Source organism: Acartia tonsa, chromosome 5, assembly GCF_053477335.1.
Source record: "Acartia tonsa isolate MP-2025a chromosome 5, ASM5347733v1, whole genome shotgun sequence".
Classification (NCBI taxonomy): domain Eukaryota; kingdom Metazoa; phylum Arthropoda; class Copepoda; order Calanoida; family Acartiidae; genus Acartia; species Acartia tonsa.
Window position 1 is genome coordinate 16,068,242 of NC_137264.1, and position 21,040 is coordinate 16,089,281.

General features: G+C 31.0%; 1 protein-coding gene across 1 annotated transcript in view; it reads right to left on the reverse strand.

Annotated features, from left to right (window-relative positions):
- The window catches only part of LOC145318863 (solute carrier family 13 member 2-like), a 70,844-nt gene that overhangs the window by 35,583 nt on the left and 14,221 nt on the right, over positions 1 to 21,040 (reverse strand). Inside the window, exons 2-9 of the mRNA XM_080160524.1 lie at positions 16,642 to 16,736; positions 15,242 to 15,345; positions 13,137 to 13,235; positions 11,218 to 11,373; positions 9,955 to 10,089; positions 4,294 to 4,383; positions 3,803 to 3,874; positions 3,293 to 3,426 (exon numbers count right to left, since the gene is read on the reverse strand). Of these exons, the coding sequence (XP_080016650.1) occupies positions 3,293 to 3,426; positions 3,803 to 3,874; positions 4,294 to 4,383; positions 9,955 to 10,089; positions 11,218 to 11,373; positions 13,137 to 13,235; positions 15,242 to 15,345; positions 16,642 to 16,648 (797 nt within the window). The 5' untranslated portion in view covers positions 16,649 to 16,736. The remainder of the gene's footprint in view (positions 1 to 3,292; positions 3,427 to 3,802; positions 3,875 to 4,293; positions 4,384 to 9,954; positions 10,090 to 11,217; positions 11,374 to 13,136; positions 13,236 to 15,241; positions 15,346 to 16,641; positions 16,737 to 21,040) is intronic.

Below are 21,040 nucleotides of genomic sequence, written 5' to 3' on the forward strand. Positions count from 1 at the left end.
TGGTTCCTATTGCAGCTATGTCATATGCGCTACATAAATTGTTTGATTGAGGAAATTTTTGTATTAGAGAGGCGTTTGGACATAAAATCTTAGAAATAGGATAGATTCAATCTAAAACAATAAATGTAACAGACTTGCTATTTCTACCTACAACTAATATTTTGTCCCTCTAGAGGTAATTAATCACAAAACAAACCCGAGGGAAAGAGTAATCGAAGAAAAACAAGTAAAAAATAAGTTATTTGGCCTTTTAAACTATTTTGTTTAGACGTAGAACATAGAAGAAAAGTTGGGAATAGTCCCTTTCGTGACATCGCACCTTAAGGGGCGATTTGTCGTATTTTTAAATGGCTTTTTATAGGTGATATTTGGTTAGGTTAGGTTATTTTGGGTTAGGTGATTGCCCCACAGGGTTAGGTAATTGGCCCCGGAGGGTTAGAGCCCAGCGCAGGGGCTAGAAATAGAAAAAAAACCTACTGTGAAAAATAAAAAGAATCGCCCCTTAAGGTGCGATGTCACGAAAGGGACTAAACCCGAAAAGTTTTAATTTCTTTTTTGAAAGACTTAAAACTTTTAACAATTGTTTCTCTCCTGTTTTGGCTATTTTTAGAAAACTAAATAATAAAGTTATACATTTGTAAATTCATTTTTGAAAATACTTAAGCAAAATCCTATTATATTAAGCAGTAAGGGTTTTCTGAAGCTTAATATCTAAAGATTTACATAGGTCCTGTGTTGGTTTTAGGCTGTTTAATTTTCTCTCGGCCTTCGAATATAGAGCCCCTAAATGCTAGGGGTGAAGCCTCTAGCATGTTATTAAACGAAAATGTCATATCAGTTCAATAAATCATAAGATCAGAGCATGTTAAAAACATGTTGCGAAGGGGTGGGAGGTGGAGTGCGACACCCCGGCCCCCATAGGAGATGTTGGCAGAAAGAAAAATTTCACCCAATGATATAGGAGACCTAAATTTAAAGGGGCAGAAAATAGCCTTAAACCACTCCCAAGCTTCAATCTAAAATTATAATATTTTGAAACAATCCTGGGACCCATGTGATCCTTACCTAATCAGTTCAGCAGTAATTGAAATCTTTAGTTTTAGATTAAAAAGCCTACATAATATGGGGATGACATTGAGTTTGTTGATGATATTTGTCCAAAAAAAGAAAAATTTAACAAAAGTATACTATTAGCTTATTATTGTTGCGCTACTTTGTATTGTTTAATTAAGGATTCTGAGTTTATTTCTTTTAAAACCTTTTGAAGAATATAATTCTTCAATCATTTTTATATAATTTTCTTCTCACTCAAACAAATCATCTAATAAAATTAGTTACGTAATGTTCATCGATTCAGCGCAGGTTTAAGGTTACTAAGTAATGAGATTCGGAAAACCACTTTTTAACTTTTAACAGTAATAAAAATTTATAATATAGTTAATTTTAAAGCTTATATGCTAGGGACACAGCAATTATCTAGTAAAAGTACAAAAAAATAAATAATATAAGGAAAAGCATTAATAGAATTCGATCATTTTTGCCCAGAAATTGCTTTAGATTTTTACAGGAAGAAATAGATAGAACTTATCAATACTAAAAAGATAGTTTTAAAACGTTATAAAAGTATCCTAGCTTCTGGGGGTTTTAAAAGAGGCAAAGAATAGCCTCAAACAATCTTAGTCATATATATTGCCTACAAAAATCGAGCCAGTCATTTTCGAGAACTTTTACTTCAAACAAAAAGGCAAACTATTCATATGTATAAAACTAATTACTTTCATTCTTAATTGATCTTGTTTGAAAATATATTATGCCCAATATCTCTGCGAAACAAATTTTTTTATTTGTTTTTGCCCTGTTGTTATTGCAAATATAGTGAAGAGAAATGCCGATAAATGGACACTAAAATTGTATCGAAAATAGATGCTTATGAAAAAAGTGGAAGTTTTGCAACTAAATGGTGTTTTATCAACAGGGATTTGGATAATATTTTTAAAAAATCTAATTGTATGTTTTGAATATTATTAGTACGATTTAGCAGAGTTTCTTAGTAAATACGCAATTATTAAGAGTGTTGGAACTTTGTTCTATTGTCTCATTTTTATTACTTCTACTTTTCTGGATGGTGGTATCCTAGTTTGTGTATAACTTTGAAGTTTTCTAATTAGACACTTTTTTAGAAAACAAATAAGAACACAATTATATAAATGTTTTCAATTCTTTTTGTAAAGTATTTTTATTTGTTTTAAGAAGAAGATTGTTTTGTGGGCTCAGGATTGAATCAATTTTCATTGGATATTTCAGTATTTTTACAAAACTTAATCTAAAATTTAAACTTAGTAAATTTTTGTTATTTATTACGATCTAACGTGGTTTAACTAGAAAAGAAACCAAATTAAAATATTAACTCAAAATGATAAGATTCGGCAGTTTATATTAACGAGGAAACAAAATCTCTCACTGCCTGCCATTTAATTTTTACCCCTTTTAATACCATTTTCCTATTATATAAAGTAACATAGAGTTATCAACACATTTTATTTAAACATGTTATTTTTATTTAGGTCCAATACACGGTGTTTAATTCTTAAATTTAACAAATCTTCAGTTGGTTATAAATATTTAAAAAGACAAGATATTTGGATGAGTAAAAAAAATATTTTTCTAATCTGCAGCTTAAGGCTGCAATAACCACAGAACTGATTGGGATCTCTATTTCAATGAAGCTTCTAATAGGTCATAGGATGATTTTAGATTTAAAAAAAAAATCTTCCCTACCCCTTTCAAACAATATAACGCCCTTAAATGCCTAGATGCGCAGCATCTAGCACACAATATTAAATATTTTTCTTAAGCGAAAGATTTCGAACTCCTGATTCCGGGATGGTTTTAATTTGTAGATTTAAATATTGAGTTTGTTTTAGGCTATTTTTCTGTTTTCCCTACCCCTTAGTATGCTAAAAATAGGAAAATAGTCCCTTTCGTGGCAACGCCCCTTAAGTGGCGATTCGTCGTATTTTTAAAATGGCGCTTTTAATAGGTTATTTTAGGTTAGGTTAGGTTATATTGGGTTAGGTGATAGCCCCACAGGGTTAGGCAATTGACCCCGCAGGGTTAGAGCCCCCCACAGTGGCTAAAAATAAGAAAAAAGCTACTGTGAAAATACGAAGAATCGCCCCTAAGGGGCGTTGCCACGAAAGTGACTATACCCAAACATAGTATTACATGCTATAGGCACAGCTACTAGTGCATAATAATTAATTCATTTTCACATTATAACTGAATAACTGACCTGATGAACCTATCTCTTGGGTCCTGGACCTCCGGGACCTTTTCCATGGTGTTCCTCCTGACGTTGGGCAGGAAGGCGACCATGCTGTCAGGATCGTTCGCAGGGTTCAGCGAGTTTATTGAGGTCACGGTCATCTAAAAAAAAATTGAAAGATGGTCAGAAACAATGGTGGTTTTTCTCAAAGTCCATAGTCGAGCACACAAACTACTTTAATCTCTTTCTTTTATGTAATTAAGTATTTAAAGGGAGTGGGGCGGCTTCGTCTGTTTGTGTTTTACTGAATGCCAAGTTAGGTAAGGTTATATTGGGCGCAAGGTAGCCCCGAAGGTATAGACTACGTTAAAATCCTTGATTAAAGTGATAAATTATACAAAAGTCTATAAATAAAACAAGATATCCGGAAAACACACACACACACACATAAAGCCAATTTCTTGAATATACGAGGTCAAATATAAAACGTCAAATGCTACTTTAAAGTCAAACTAACACAAATTACAATTTACAAACCTGGTTTAATGAAGAAACAGTTCTTTGATTCAGAGGCAAGTCTGTTTCCTCTTCGTCAAATACATCCTCAGCCTAGACAGAAATATGGTTGTAGGCTATTTTCTTCCTGCTAGTATATTATAGATTAATCTTGCATATAACTGATAAAATTAGAATATATCTATTTATATCTTTCTTTCTGTTTCTTTATCTATCAACCTAAATATAACTATATCTTACTCTCTATTATTTATTTATCTATATTAACTATTTATCTGACTATCTATTTTATCCTATCTACCTATCTATATATTTTTCTAACTATCTATCTTAATAACTATTAAATATCTATCATACTATCTTTCCAGCTAATTACTTGTTAATATAACTTTCTATCCATTTAACTATCTATCTATATGAAACTATTTTTTCCCTTTCTTATAGGCACTATGAAGAGCTTCTATATATCTGATTATCTATCTTTCTAACTATCTATCTATCTTACACTGTACCTCAGAAGCATGAACAGAAGAATCCTCTAGTTTTTCATTAGTAATTGTAAGTTCAGGTGCTGTCGGAGTTGGGGCTTCCTTCTCCTCTTTCTGTTCAGAATATTCAGAAAATTATAAATATTTTTATTCCAGGTTCTTATTTGAATGTACTAATTGAATGTACTAATACCCCAAAAAATGGTATAAGTAAAATATTGTACAATAGCAAAATTCTAACACAAGTTTTTTTCAATGCAATTAAAATTTTTTAAGAGAAAAAATAAATTTATAGAAAAATTTAATGATATATATTATACTAGCGGGTTCGCCCCTAGCCTCTAGGTGCTTTTTCCCCAAGAGGTGATAAAAAAATTAAGGCGAAATTCGTTAAAGTACCAAGGAAATCTTCTACAAAACCTAAAGGACCAAGGAAATCTTCTACAAAACCTAAAGGACCAAGAAAATCTTCAGCAAAAAGAAAAAAAAAATGGGGGGGGGGGTTGTTTTTGGGGGGGTTGGGGGTGTCCCACCCCCCAAGAAAATAGCTTAAAACCACCACAGGACCAATAGGTATATACCCTGAAGAGTAGAATCCGATCGGTTCAGTGGTTACCGAGATCTTAAGCTTCAGACGGACGGACGGACGGACGGACGGACGGACAGACAGACAGACATCAAGCTACTTTGTATTATAGATAGGAAGTTTCTTTATAATCCAACCAAAAATTTTAACTTTATTTACGTAGGAAAATTTAGTTAAAAAATTTGGTTCCCCTACAGGGTTATGCTTTGTATAGGATACTTAATAAAAAAGGTATGAATAAGAAGAAAATAGAGATAGAAGGGTTTAAATCAATTGTTTTCCTGCAATTCTTTTTCATCAACAATCTAATAAAAACATATTCAAAAAAAAAGAATTAAAAATAAATTTTCCTGGTAATTATATAAATTTTATTGGTTTAATAATGTTTTGATTTTCTATTACGACTTTTTGTTTTGTAGTAAGTTTCTAAGAATCATTATAAATGTAAAAATTTGCATAGTTTTATAAGCATTATAATGCAGTCTTTTCTTATACATTTATATAACATAAATAAATATGTAGCCTAATAGCATTTTTGATGAAAAATTATAACTAATTACAATTGCATGATCCTAATTTAAAACATATATAATATTAATGGATGGAGAAATAGAATATACGTGGATGAAATAACAGGAGAAAAATTGTTGTCAATTTATGGTTCAATTTCCCCCGCATCTATTGGTTGGGCCGTTTATCCTATAGGAGGAAAGAGGATGGGGTTAAGGAGGGGGATGGGGAGAGATCGTTTTTTTAGCCCGCTACAGAGTTCACTTAATTATAGAACATGAAAATCTGGTGTAAGATCCAAGTAATTATACATCCATTCTAATATTACTTCAGATATTTGAAAGTTTAAAACATACAATTAATATGTTAAAATCTCTCTAGCAAACTCAGACCTAATTCCAAAAATTTATCTTTAACAATATATGCTTGTAGCCCCTGTAACTACTACCTACAGGACTCCAGTCCCCATGTCCTAGCCCAAACTAAAATAAGCACTAAAACCAAGTGTTTCTTACAAAAATAGATTGCTGTCTATTTTCTTTTTGAAACTAAGCAATACTGTTTTGTGAAATGTACTTAGATTTCTTTTAAGTAGAAATAGATAATCCAATAATTTCTGGACAAAATGGTCAACAGCATCTTGTGATTTCAATTTAACCCTATTTTTTTTTTAAAAAAAGGATGACGTTGTATTTTATTATTTACTTACAATACCCTAGAATATAAAAAAAAACAGGAAACCATCTATTTTCTTTTAAAAAAGCTAAAATTGAAATACTTAATTAAACTTTTTGATTATTTGTCAGGAATAAAGAAACACTTTCAGCGTATTTTTTAGCAGCACACAAAGTGCAACTTTCTTGGTTTCAAGTGTTCTTGTGAGATAGCCAAAAGGCAAAAACATAATAGAAAGAAAAGTATATATCTTTTTTTCATTTTAATTTATTTCAAGCAACGAACAATATTTGCAAAATAAATTCATTTTCAAATAATGTTTTTTAACTAGAAGGATTAGTTGTTGAAATATAAGTATAATTTCTTTATTTTGCTAAATTATAAAAACTAGCAGAAAAATAAATACACTGAGCAACCTTACAAAATATTTTAAATACAAACTACGCAGTTTACGCTTAGAGAGGAATAGTTATTTATTAAATCGTATTATAGACAGCTTTCTACGGATATTAAAATGAAAAATTTAAGAAAGCCCAGGTAAATAAAACTAGCATTAAATTTGTCATCTTTATTTTAATATTCATTGATACTTGTCTGTAATTCAATGCTATACACGATTTTTCAGTTAGGCTTAGAACCGGTTCCAATCCAGCGGATTTACATTTGTTGCTTCTAAATATTAGAGTAAAAGCTATAGAGGGAAAAGGTTAAATAACCGTTTCTCCCCATTGCACTGTCCTTGTGCCAACTTTCAATTGGTTCATTGAAAATCAACCAATGGTGTGTTGTGTATTAACACAGCTAAGTAGCAGGAAATAATTTGACAGCAAACGATTAAGGTCATTGAAAAAGGAAAAGAGGTAGTTATCTGTATATACATCTATACTATAGATCTGTTTTCTAGATCTCTTAGTTGGGGAGTAATAAATTTGAAAGATGTTAGTATTACTTTCATCTAATTTAAAGCAATTTGAAAATGGTGGTTGTTTTAATTACAGTGGAGTGGAATGGGTTACTGGCACAGTCATCATATTGTACCAAGCTCTTGCTTATAAAAGTGCATGATAATTCTTTGAGGTAGGTGTCACTGGTTATTTTTTTTTACACAAGTCCACAAAGTTTTATAATAACGTTTAATTTTCCGTTGGCTTAACAAATTTTGGGATTTTTACTAAATTTTAATTAGTTGGTTCATAAAGTTAAGTGTCCAAAGTGTCCAACTGTAATCTGTAGAAGGGGTAATTTTGAGTATAATCATACATAATTTACACCAATCTATCAGTCATTTCCTTTCCCATTTATATCATTGTAATAATGTTATTGCTCACGTCCCTCAAAAACCATTTATTTAATTGTAAAATCTTTGTCTGAAAGTCCTAATGTCATTAATATTCATCCCTTAATCCTGAGATGTTATATAATGGATGCTAACTCAGCTTTGAAGTGCACTTTCCTCCTAGTAATTTTCACATAATAACCATGGATAAAGGCACAAAAAAATTTTATTATACCAAAAATGATTTGTATCATGGAAAGAAAACGAAGTATCGGGTTTCGTTGTATTTTCACAGTAGCTTTCTCCAATTTCTAGCCCCTATGCGGGGGGCTCTAACCATGCGGAGTCAATATCCTAATCTTGCAGGGCAATCATTAAAATTTGCTTACCTAACCTAAAATAAACTATCAAAGGCTACTGTAAAAATATGACGAAACCCGCTACTTCGTTTTCATTCAATGATTCAATTTTTTTAATAGTAAATAAATAGTACGTAAAGGACAAAAATTTGCAAATGATTAATCAGAGTCTAACCTATGATTACTGAGATAGCATTTTTAAGATTAATGACAGAATAAGTTGTAAAGTTTGTATACCTTTATTTGTGATCATATCAAAGTGCAAAATTTCTAACCCTGAACTTCCTCTCTTCAATTTACTCTCATTCAATTAATCTCTCTCTCTCTCTCTCTCTCTCTCTCTCTCTCTCTCTCTCTCTCTCTCTCTCTCTCTCTCTCTCTCTCTCTCTCTCTCTCTCTCTCTCTCTCTCTCTCTCTCTCCCCTCTCTCTCTCTCTCTCTCTCTCTCTCTCTCTCTCTCTCTCTCTCTCTCTCTCTCTCTCTCTCTGTCCCTCTCTCTATTTTTCTCTACCTTTCTCGTTTTGATGCTCAATACTTCATCAAATGTTGTTTCATCTATTCCAATGCATTGATGTTCCCATAAAACTGAAATAACCAATATATACAAAAGTAGGGAGATGTATGTATGTATGTTAGTATGTCAAGTAGGGTATATAGACTTTATCCTAATCATTGTACTGGGCTATTTCGCAAAAAAGCGTGTCTTCAGGAAAAAGTACATTCATAAAATATTTTTCGTTCTCATTTTCAAAAAAAAAAAAAGCTGTGAAAACCCAGTGGAGCCATTGGGAACCCGGTATTAGTGTCGGACTGATTATGACGTAACAAAAAAAATTAGCCAATGAGAGGCTACTATGAATTTTACCATTGGTCAATAATGTCCTCTCATTGGCTAATTTTTTTTGTTACGTCATAATCAGACCGACACTAATACCGGGTTCGCCATTGGGTGCCACATATAATTTCAATCAATGAGAATAATACTGATCTAAGTTTGATAATATTTTACTCTCTACTTTAGCCTGCTGTCGTTTGAATGTTTTCGAATTGAAAACCAGTACATCTCCGACCACAAAATGGAAAATTAGACTAGCATTTAAACAATTGTTTTACTCAGTTTTTGAATGTTTTTTACATGAATATACCATTTCTTTAAGAAAAGCAAGAGGTTAGCCAATAAAATAGCCTCAAACCTGTGGACCCAGCTATCATTCTGGATATCATTAGAAAATTTTAGTTTTTTGTTGTTGTTGCATTGTATGAATTCAATTTGCTCAGATTCTATTCCATTCCAAACTGTCAGATTGACGCATTTAACAAAATTTGCCAATAACAATTTCCAATTTTTGTAATATTATGTTTGCAGTTTTCCATTTACGTAATTTTCGATAATATCTAAAAAGAGACGTATATCTTTGTCCTGTGCCTCACTGAGGTATACTCCATGAGCGATTGCTTTACCCTCCTTCCTTTACATTTTTTAGTTTCGGAACAAATAAGAATTTTTTTACGGGGGAGGGAGCCTCATAAAGTAACCAGACCCCTAATACTTTTAGGGGGGGGGGGGGCAGGTATCGGTATCCCCCAACCTTCTTACTCTTTGGTTTAGTTGGTTATGATTCCAGTTGGCTAACATACTGATACCCCCCATCCACCATATTACCCCCTCATTTCCTACTGGACAAACAAACTGACAAATAAATGAGGTCCATATTATCAACCTAAATTCACGACAAATTTTCCTCTGTCAATGTATCCACGTATTCTATATTTAGAATTATCACATTGTAATATTAGAATACTATCGTTGGAAATAATTTTTACCTCCAAAGAATCAGCCTCTCATGCACACAAATATACATTCTTTTTTTAGATGGTTTTTATACACTTTTTCCGTTACCAACTTTATTTCAAAGAACACGAAATGAGGTATGACAATAAGTTAATATTCAAAAGCGCAGCTATTTTTTTTAACAAAAGTTGTCTGTATAACGTAGAAGAAAAATTATTAGGGATCGTTAGACTCATTCTAAGCCGCTTATGTAAGTTCCCCATTATGTCTCAGCAGCAATCAAATTTCACCCTCAGCCGCAGCTACAATTATAAAATTGGCTTTGTAAGAAACCACAACAGATTTGCTGCTTACGAATAGATTTTAAATGATAAAACATTTTTCTTATCTTACTGTACTATCTTTTACTTCTCCATTTTTATCTTATTTATTTTCAATAATTTCAATTAAAAAAAATTTAGCTTAGAAATTAATTTTCTAATATTTGCCTGGTTAATTGCTTCGGCGACCGCGTCGCAGATGGGCAACATCATGGCCGTGGTTGCCGTGTTAGAGATCCACATGGACAGAAACATGGTTGTGGCCATGAATCCGAGCATAAGGCGTGCCTGGCTTGTTCCAATCTGAAACAAAATCATTATCATTCAATCATTTTTAAATTCTATTAATTATTTATTCAACTGTCTGTGTTTTTCTATCTATCTATCTGTTCGTCTGTTTGTCAACCTCTTTATCTGTAAAACGGTTTGTCTGTCTACCATTCTTTTTATTGGTCCATCTTTCAATTAATACATTATTTTACAAATGTCCACATCTATCTACCTTTATGACTACCTATCTATCCATACGTCTATATAATCCATCCACATAGATATCTATCTAAAAATCTATGTATTGTATGTATTTTCCATCTGTTTATTTAACTACATATGTATACAACTACTTACTTATGTTTGAAACTGAAAAGTAAAAACATTTTTTTGTTGGTTAATTTTTCTGGGTACTCTTGTGAGGGTGGAGTTACCCTCTCCAAACTAGTTATAAACCTTCGAGGGGAATATTACAAGTGTCACTATGGAGGAGTTACATCTAAAGCTACAGACAGACACGCATCCTTATTTACTAAGTATATTTGCAATAACCTTTATTTAATGAAATCTTCCAATTTTTAACATGTACAAAACGGCCTGCTTAATTGCTTCAAGATCCATGTCAGATCTATATAGGAAATAAATGTCTATAATCAAGCTCAAGTTTTCCAAGGAATATATGTTTAAAACTCATAGTGCTCCAATAATCTATAATTAACTCTCATTGCCCAGAACGATAAGACCCATTATTTTACTTTATTAAAAATAAATTAATTTTTTTCATTTCATGTTGCTATTTACATTATACTGAAGTATTTAATTTCTAATCATAAAAAAGATAATTTAAATTTATAATATAATAAATTTAAGAAAACTCTGTTTTAAAAGAATTCGATAGAGGCGACACTTTGTGTGTTCAAATATTAAACTAAAATTGTAATCATATTAACCCTTTGACGATGGTAATGTAAAAAAAATATGATTTAAAAAATCTTTTTTTGAAATCATTTAAATTATTAAACATTTACTTTCTTTTAGATAGTAATGCCGGGCGAGGAAAATAGATTTATTGAGAAATAGATATGCATATAGAAAACTAGCCAATTGGGAGATAGTTATATCGAGCCAACTCTAGTACATTGATATCTAAGAATTGCTCACCATCTTGATAATCCTGAGCGCCACCCTGTTATGAAGGCCGCTGTGCTCAACGGCAATGGCCATGATGAGACCTCCCAGAAACATATAGTTGGTCGCGTTCAGGTAGTTGATAGCCACTTCCCCGGTTGACATTAACCCCAGCAGCGGTAGGGCTACCTAAACATGAAAAAAACATGAAATAAAAAGTACGTTATAGAGCAGATATTCGATGTCATAAAATAAAAATGTATACTTTAAGAGTCAACCATGAAAACCTTTTGTTATATTGGTCTTTTGTAGGATGACCGACAGGACGACGGGCCAATCAAGTTATATTATATGTAATTTGAAATTATCTACAAGTAAGATTAATTCATTTCTGTTATCTGTTGTACTTTTGTTCTTCAGCAATGAATGTAATCTTTGTTCATAATATAAAATAAGCTAATCACGTCTCTGATGTAAGACTTATCTTTTATTGTATTTGATTATATTGTGTAACAAAGGAAAAGGAAAAGTAATAGTTCTAGGCATAATTCAGGGTTTACTTATAACTTACTTTGTCCGTCAGTCTGACTGTAATGCTCCCACGGTCATTTGGTATACTTGGGAAAAAATTATATTTAGCTTAGTTGCTATTTTAGATAGACAGCTTATTTTTTTTCGTAAAAATATTTTTTTTCTGAACAATGAGCATCTATTCTATATCTCACTCGGTCTGTCAGTCTGTCTGTAACGCTCTATAGGATATATATAGAATAAATGTAGTTTTTTCTTTTTTTATGTTAACTTTGTGAAATTTTTGCTGAACAATGCCGGTCTACTCTATAAATGTTATTATCCGTCGGTTGATCAGTAATACTGCAAAGCATATTTTACTTAATATAAGATAAACTTTTGAAATTTTGTATAAAGACTCTTATGACCACTAAGCATATTTTACATTCAAGATTTTTGCTACTTGTGGATGTTATCATCCTTGTTAGATTTTCATAGAACTTTTAGAGTTTTTTTGTTTTCGTGCAGAGCGTAAATATACATGATGACTGTATTGATGTTGATTCCTTATAGAAAAGTTAATCATTTCATTTATGTCACATTTTTCCTTCGTCTATATATCACAAAACCAAATTATAATCTTATAACTACAGTACATTACTAACTTATAAAATAGAATCAGTCCGTCTGAAGGATATAGTATAATACTTTTTTTCACAGAAGCATATGCATTAAAGAGAATTTATTTGCATTAATGCGTATTTCACACTTTGTTTCTTGTACATTTTATTTTATATGAAAATTTTAGTTGTGCATAATATGAATAAGAAATCCTACAATTTCATGAAAAAACCTTCTATTATATGTATAATCTATTTGTTTGTTTTGTCTTTCTGTTAATTCTAACAATGTAACGATCAATTCAACAACTAATCTAACAATCAATCTAACGATCAATCTAATAATTAATCTAACGATCAATCTAACAATTAATCTAACAATGAAAATAAAAATCAATCTAACAATCAATATAACAATCAATCTAATAATCAATCTAATAATCAATCTAATAATCAATTTAACAATCAATCTAAAAATTAATCTAATAATCAATCTAACTATCAACCAAACAAGCAATCTAACAAGCCATCTAACAACCAATCTAACAATCAATCTAGCAATCAATATAACAATTAATCTAATTTTGAATTTAAAAATTAATCTAACAATCAATCTAATAATTAATCAAAAATCGATATAACAATTAATTTAACAATCAATTTAACAATTGATCTAATAATCAATATAACAATCAATAAATCCAACAATCAATCAATTAACTATCAATCTCAACTATTTAGATAGCAATCAATCTATCTCTAACCATCAATATATTATTAATCAATTTATAAATCGATCAATAAATTAGAGAATAATCTTACCATAGGTATCATAGATGTGATGGGTAAGGGCATAGCCTCTGTCATCCAGTACAAAGCCATCAGCAGAATTACGTATGCACATTTTAATGCCTCGCAAGTCTAAAAAAAATAATTGATTAAAATAAAATCTATGTATGGATTTTGCATTAGCTGTCTTAATGAAAATTTGCTGCTGAATTATCAAAAAATATACATTTGTTATGTTACATCTAACATTATAAAAAACATCTGCTTTGTAGAATTGCTAACTATTTATTTCAACCAATCATTTCATTTTAATTGGATCCGCAACTAAAGAATAAAGTAACAGGATGTTTTTCTGTTTATTTGTCTATCTGTCTGTTTGTACCAAATGATCTCGCTAACCACTAACCGCTGAACCAATATTCTCTTTTACAGGGTAGCTTCTCATAGGTTCAAGGAAGGTTTACTAGTTTGGGGGAGGGTACCACCACCCTCCCATGAGAAATCGCCCTATGAAACCCACCATCCCACGAAAGTTTTCTTTTTCTTTTTAAATCTAAAATAAAAAGAAGGATAGTCGAAATCAACCCCCCTCATACGCAGCCGCAATACGGCCGCCTGATAAATAGGCGGCTGACGGTGTCGAGCATATATATATTTTTTTGGTGATAAGGTTATTATAAACTTTTTTGTTAGAAAACAATAGACCCAACTTAAGTTTTTGTTGTAATAATACTTAGAAGGTATTTATACAATACAATCTATTTTTTATCTTCCAAGTATTTATCAAATAATATAATTGTACTTTATTATTTTTTTTTTCTTATAGAATATGCTTTGCTAATTATGATAAAAGATGACGTCATACTGGCCTGCCATTGCATTGGTCAACCAAACACGTATACTGGCCTGCCATTGGTAATTTAGTCTTCGTATTGGCCTATCATTGGTCATTTTTATTGTATGACGTTATTTTTTTTACAGGCCTCAGATGTATTTGTTGTCTAATTTTGCTAAATTAATAATTTTGCTTGCCTGGTATATTTACTTTTGGACAATACCTCAGGTATCTAAAGCGATAAGACAATGGCCGATAAATTGATGTGTATCCCAAATGATGATAAACAAAATTACCCTTTAAGCAGATTAAAATTAGTAGTTAAACATTTGAATACTCAACTTAATGAGCCAACCAATCAGAATTCATTGAAGTCTCCAAAGTTGTTAATCCAACGAATAAGAAAACATTATTATAAAACTTTGGGGACTAGAGTAATAAACACCCTTTTGTCCCCTTTCTTTCTGACAAAATCTAGCTGTATTGCAGGAAGATTATGTAGAATTGTAAGTGAGACAAATATTAAGCTTTATTGTTTACCTGAAAGTCTGGAAGTGGATAATAATATATTTTTGATGATATTTTATACATATATACATATATAAATACAGTAAGAACCAATGTTTTTTTTCCATAATAAATGGATTGCTCTCGGACAGATGTAGGGTTTCAATCTTAAACTCGAGTTTTAAAGGAGACGTTAAAAATGGTACTTACTGCTGCTCTTTCTGGTACATGACACTAATAGCGAGATAAGGGGGTATGCAATGGCCCGTAAATATCTGTAACTCAATCCCATGCATAGTTATAACTTTCAGACGTACCAAGGTCTTGCAATCAATGGGTTGGTTGTCTGTTACTTAACTCTAAAGAACGATATGCCATTTAGTCTTATATTTATTTTAGTTATAAAGGAGTTTTTGGCAATATTGTAACCCATTATTTACCTAAATACTAGCGGTTCATTTATATTAAAAGGTGCCATAAATTGCATATTTTTCGAGTCATACTGTAGAAAAAACACATACTTACAATGAATATATATGATAAATACCATATACAGCCACAGAGCCAAACTATTTTTAGAACAAAATCGGTGTGCATTCAATTCCGAATAGTATTTCATATTCGCAAGAAGATACACCCCTAAAACTTTGAAACCCTTTATTTTACCAGCCTAAAAATTTGAAAAATTAGATTATTTACCTCAAACCTTTGAAAATCCTTATTTTACCCCTTGAACGTCCTTGACAGTAGCTACGTTTGAATCATAGAAAAAATAGAGGTTTAAATAAGTACTTACTTTCTGGTCAGAAGCAGCGAATAATATGGGAGCAAGGATCAATGGTCCTAAGAGAACGACCCAGGTACGCCAAAATACAGCTATGAACTCTTTTAAGGGGATCTCTGAAAATAAAATAGATTTTATTAGAATCAGTACTATCACAGATTTACTTCTCTTTTTTAGTGGAAAAGAATTTACATGGTTAACAATATTGAATTGAATAAGCTGTATGTATAATGTGTATTAATAGTGTATTATAGTTAATTGCTTTATTCTAAAATGTTGATCTTGTTGTAACTACAATACTTATGAACTAAATATTTGATACTTCCCCTCAATTTGCCAAGCGAATACAGAATCCCCTGCCCCCTATACTTAAAATAAATAGTAAATTAGGAGGGATGGGGGATGGACCTATTCCTGCAGTGCCCTAATCTTGGGAGGCTACCCTGTACCAAATATGCCCCAACCTAACCTGACCTAAAGTAAAACACTAACACACTAAAAACTACTACTATACCCCTTGTTTTCAATTTATTTTCAATAATGGGGGTTAAGGGTTTTTCTGTGCTTAACTAGGCACTTTGAAGAAAAAACTGTACATGCATACTGAAAAATAGAGGCAATAAGTAGAAAGGTTAATTTTCTATCATTAATCTTGTATTCTGAGATCACAAATGAAAAAAAACCCAGAAAAGCAATTAGCTATTCTAAAACCGTATATCCGTTAGTAGGTCCGTCATAATCAGTTAACAAAGTACGTTAGTTTTCCAAATGTTAAATACGATTCTATAGATTATTTTTTTAGCATAGGTGAGAACTGGTTCTAATCCAGCAGTTATTAATCGGTTTCGTCACACTGGAATAGTTATTTCTCGCATCGTATTATAAACGGCTTTCCGCCGAAGGCACCAGCTAAAAAAACTGGTTTTAATCTTATGATTGTACATTTTTATATTCGTAGAAAGCTGGATAAAATTCGATGCTAGACATAGTTTTTTCGTATGGATGAGAACCGGTTTCTATCCACCGGATTCGAATGAATACGAGAAATAAAATTATATCTTACATGGATTAAAAGCCTTGGTAGAAAAGTTACGCCACTACATTTGTTCAGATCAATTAAGGTTTAATATATGTTTCCAAAATCCAACGCATGAAGGAACGTGTTTATCAAACTTTACAGTCGCTAAATTATTATTGATCTGATGCCTATTGGTCACAGGAGTATAAACAAATAATAAAATTGTAAGCTATCATTCTAAAATAGATGTCAAGAAAATAAAATATCTAACATTTATAATAAAAATGTAGCTTTACTACTAAAATAATTCAAGACAAAGTTAAAACATTGAATTTTGTCAAATTGTCATAGTTAGTGGAACCCCACAAAAAAGTTTGAAATGTATAGGAAGTACCTGCCATATCCCCCTGAGCGGGACCCTGGAGATAAAAGTTGACTGTGTGAAGCTTCCTGGACAAGATTTACCTTCCCTTCTTTACAGCATACATCCTAAAAAATAAAACAAGATTAGTTTTCACAAAAACTGATGCCTTTTTTAGCATAAAAAGGCCTATTGTCCTTTCGTGTAAAGACATACAAACAAAAAGGCATAAAAAATAAGTAAACAAAATTTAGGTGCTTTCATATAAAGTACCCTGGTGAGGTCAGGTCAGGTAAGGTCAGTTTATGATATATTGGGAAATGGTTAGCCCCACAGGATTAGGTGTAGGACTAGCGCCGCAGGGGTTAGGCATAGAAAAATCCACACATCAAATAATTGAGAGTGGGGGCTAATTTGTTACAAGGCGAGGGAGGTATAAATGTTTTGGGGATGCCGACGTCATCCATGTGAACGCTAATTTGATCTTCTTCCCAAGCATTATGTAGAGCTAAATTACTTGAGGAAGAAATGGTTGTAGAATGTCCATGTTTCTGATTATTATGGACAAGAAAGTGCAGACACGATAAATAAAAACATAATATTCTGGAGTTTATATTAAACCAAAGAAGATAAAGTATAGAATAGAATCCAGGTAGAAGATTCTGCCTGGCTAGCCTGAAATAAAATTGGAACTTTTGAAAGCCCTAAATGGCTACAAGGCTTGTAGTAAAATCATATGATTTCAGATATTATCGAGAAATGATATGAAAAATAAATGCCTTTTTTAATAGTATACTAAAAGCCATACAGCCAATCGTCCAGCCATATTTGTCCTATTCACAATGGATTAAAACCTTATAGTATTAGCAAAACTTTAAACAAAAATTCATTTCAACATGAATTTAGTAAAAAAATGACTTTAAAAATATTTGGTTAAGAAATAATGATCACGGCATTTGTATTAGGGTTGCGCATGAATTTGTTTACAAAAAATCCTTAGCAGCTGATTTTTAATTCTTTCAAGGTCTGAGAGTAAAAGATGTTTATATCCAATTATATATTTTTAAGTATTTTAATTTCAATTATTATCATAAATTATTTTATTAATTGTTGAGTTATACGCAAGTTACGTTTACATTTCGTAATCGAGTGATTACGCAAGTTGCGTCATAAAGTACATTGACAGTGGTGAAATGTAAACAATATTAGATAAACATAAAATTTAATTTCTATGCAGTAGAGACATAAAGTTAGAGGAAAAATCTATTACTTTTCGATATATTTTCATTAAAAAGATATTATTTCAGTTTTGTCCCAACTTGACATGTGTACCATTCAAGTTTCATATTATGTTTTTATTGCGCAAGCGCAACTTTTCTTCAATATTCCCTAAAATATTTGAGGTTTTCATTTCTATTCCTCCTTATTCTATGTATTAAACAAGGAAAAATTACGTTTTTAGGTAGCGCAAAAATAACATGATAATGACAATTTAGATTGAATATACATAATGAATAGATAGAAGGATAGACAGACTGACTGACACACGGGCAGACATATTGAAATTTTGATGGACAGTCAGAGGGATAAAAAGCCGTGCTAACAGGTGGATGGACAGTAAGAGCAGTCAATTTTCTTTAAAACAAATAATGTTTTTAGTAGCGAAGCTACCCTATAATTCGAAATGCCCGTCCGTCTGTCCGTCCGTCTGAGACAAAGTGGGGGAAACGTGATTCTCTCGGCTCCTATAAAAGATAGACAGCTGAAATTTATGAAGATTCTTATAACATATGCCCATCTAATCTATACATTGTTTTGTCCATCCATCTGTAATTTGGGGTGCTAGATCGATTCCTACATTTTCATGTTTTTCTGATTTTCTCAACTCCTTTTTAAGATAATGTGCTGAAATTTTCAGGGATTGCTTAAATTTACATTTTACATATTTTCCTTAGGTTTTATTACGATTTTTATATTAATAGGGGTGCTAGATCGATTCCTAGATTTTTAGGTTTTCTATTGTTTTCTCAATTCCTATTCAGGATTTGCGGCTGAAATTATCAGGGATTGAATATGCTCATATTCTACATATTTCCATCAAGTTTCATTAAGATTTGTTTATAAATTGTGGTGCTAGATCGATTCCTAGATTTTTAATTTTTCGTGATTTAAAGGTTGCGTGATTTTGAAGTTTTCATCATTTCCCTATTTCATCAAATATATAGGATAACACTGGTATATTGTAAATACATTCATAATATACATTCATAATTTCTGAGCTTCGCTACTTATGGATGCTGTCATTTTTGTTTAAATATAAGTGCAGTTGATACCTCTTATAATGTAAATAAGGATTTTTATTGCCTTTTATCTAAAAAGTGTATTTTCTCCATAGGAAACATCTAAAAACATTGGGTTTTTAAAACTAATAATTTTTGTAATAAGTTGTACTAAAACAGTAGCTTTTAGTCTTATTAGAATACAAATGACAAAAAACTGCAACAAATCTACGTTTAAAGACATAAAACAGGAAAAAGTATATGAATAAATTTTATGTCTCAACAGACATTGTCGCCAATAAAGAAAAAAATGTTTAAATAAAAAAAATAAATGTAGGTAAAAAAGTGTCCTAATTTCTTCTCATATTCAACAACTTTCATAAAAAATGATACTAATTACAAAAAAAATAATATCGCAAAAAATATATATTGAATATTGTTTATGGATGAACCAGGAATAAAGACTGAGTAAATAAAAAAAGAATTTTAATTTAGTGATTTTGTAGTATGAATTAGCTTTTCTCAAATATTGTAATCTTACAGAAATATATTTTAATCCTAGTTTCTTCATACAATTATTCCTGTTATTTTATATTTTATTCTATTGTTTACCAAAATAGCAGACAAAAAGGAAAATGCTTTCCTTTTTAAGTTGAATTATTCTTTCTTATTTGGGGAAGAAAAGATGAAAAGGAAAGTGCGATTTCTATCAATTTGATATGATAAAATGTTTTTTTAGTTATGAATTATTATTTAGCTATCTTTTATAAAGTAACTACAATATCATTAAAAGGAAAAAAAAATATTGACTGCACTTAATGGACAGATGGGCGGAAAGACATACAAATATTTTATGTACATATAGAAAAATTAACAATTAGATGGACAAAGTTTAAAGTCAGAATCAATAAAAATTGTTTAAGCAGTACAATTAGGCTCTATGTACAAACAAAAACTATAAATGCATGACTTTTAGAGTTTCTTCCCCACTAAAAATATTGCGGTAACCCTTTTACCAGAAAAAAAATGGCATGTAATTTTGGATTACATAAAGGCCGCAATGTTTAAAGAAAGAAAAAGGGATATGGATATTTAAAAATGCTATGAATGCAATTATTTACCTATAAAATTCAAAATCTCAATAAGGGGGCCGGGGCTAAATCTTTTTTTTATTGGGAGAGGAGAAGGGAAGGGGAAAATCCATAAAGTCAAAAGTTCTCAATTTTCCCAAATTATGTAAACTAAGGTCTTTGAATCAATGCGCGAAGTGCCTATAAAATATTGGTGGTCAATTACTAATTACCACCCCCCCCCCCCTCCTCCTCCTTAGACCATTGGCGTCCTTGCCATCAATGAATGTAGTTATACTTGTTTTTAAAATTTTTTAATAATTGAAAATACATATTGTAATGAAAACGTGAAGTATAAATGCATTATCATTAATATTTTATATGTTTTTATCCTGAATTGAAAATTAATTTGTGAATGATTTGACTTTCTATGTAATCTTCTATCTATTTAAACGATTTGTGTTCATTTGGCAGCAGTCATCCATCATCAAGATCCATTACAAGTATACAATTTATACAAAGTATAAAAATGTTAAAATAAATTATAAGAATAAGAATTGATAAGTGAACCTTCAATGGATAAAGATCGATGGTGGGAATGATAGGTGAATAGATAAATGACAAGATGGATATATTGATGGACGGAAGGATGGATAGATGAAAGAAAAGATGGATATATAGATTGACAGAAAGATGGGTAGATTTTAGATAGACAGAAAGATCAATAGATTTCAGATGAACAGAAAGATGGATAGATAATATATGATGGACAGAAGAACGGATAGATAGATGCAATAGATGGAGAAATCAAAAAGTTTTCTTATAGAATTGTGTTTTAAAATTTGAATATCATGGCAATAAAATAGGATTTAAAAAAAAGTTTAATGAAAGAAATTTAAATTTTTAATTAATTTGTCTGGAACTAGTAAAAGGTTGGAAAGAAAATTTTTATAAATATTTTTATATTATTATCAATAATTTTTGGATGATAAAATTTTTAATTTGTTTTATTTAAGCATTTTGTCATATCGATTTCAAAAGAGGCGTGATGCGTCCTGTAACAGTTAGTTACGACTCTAATGA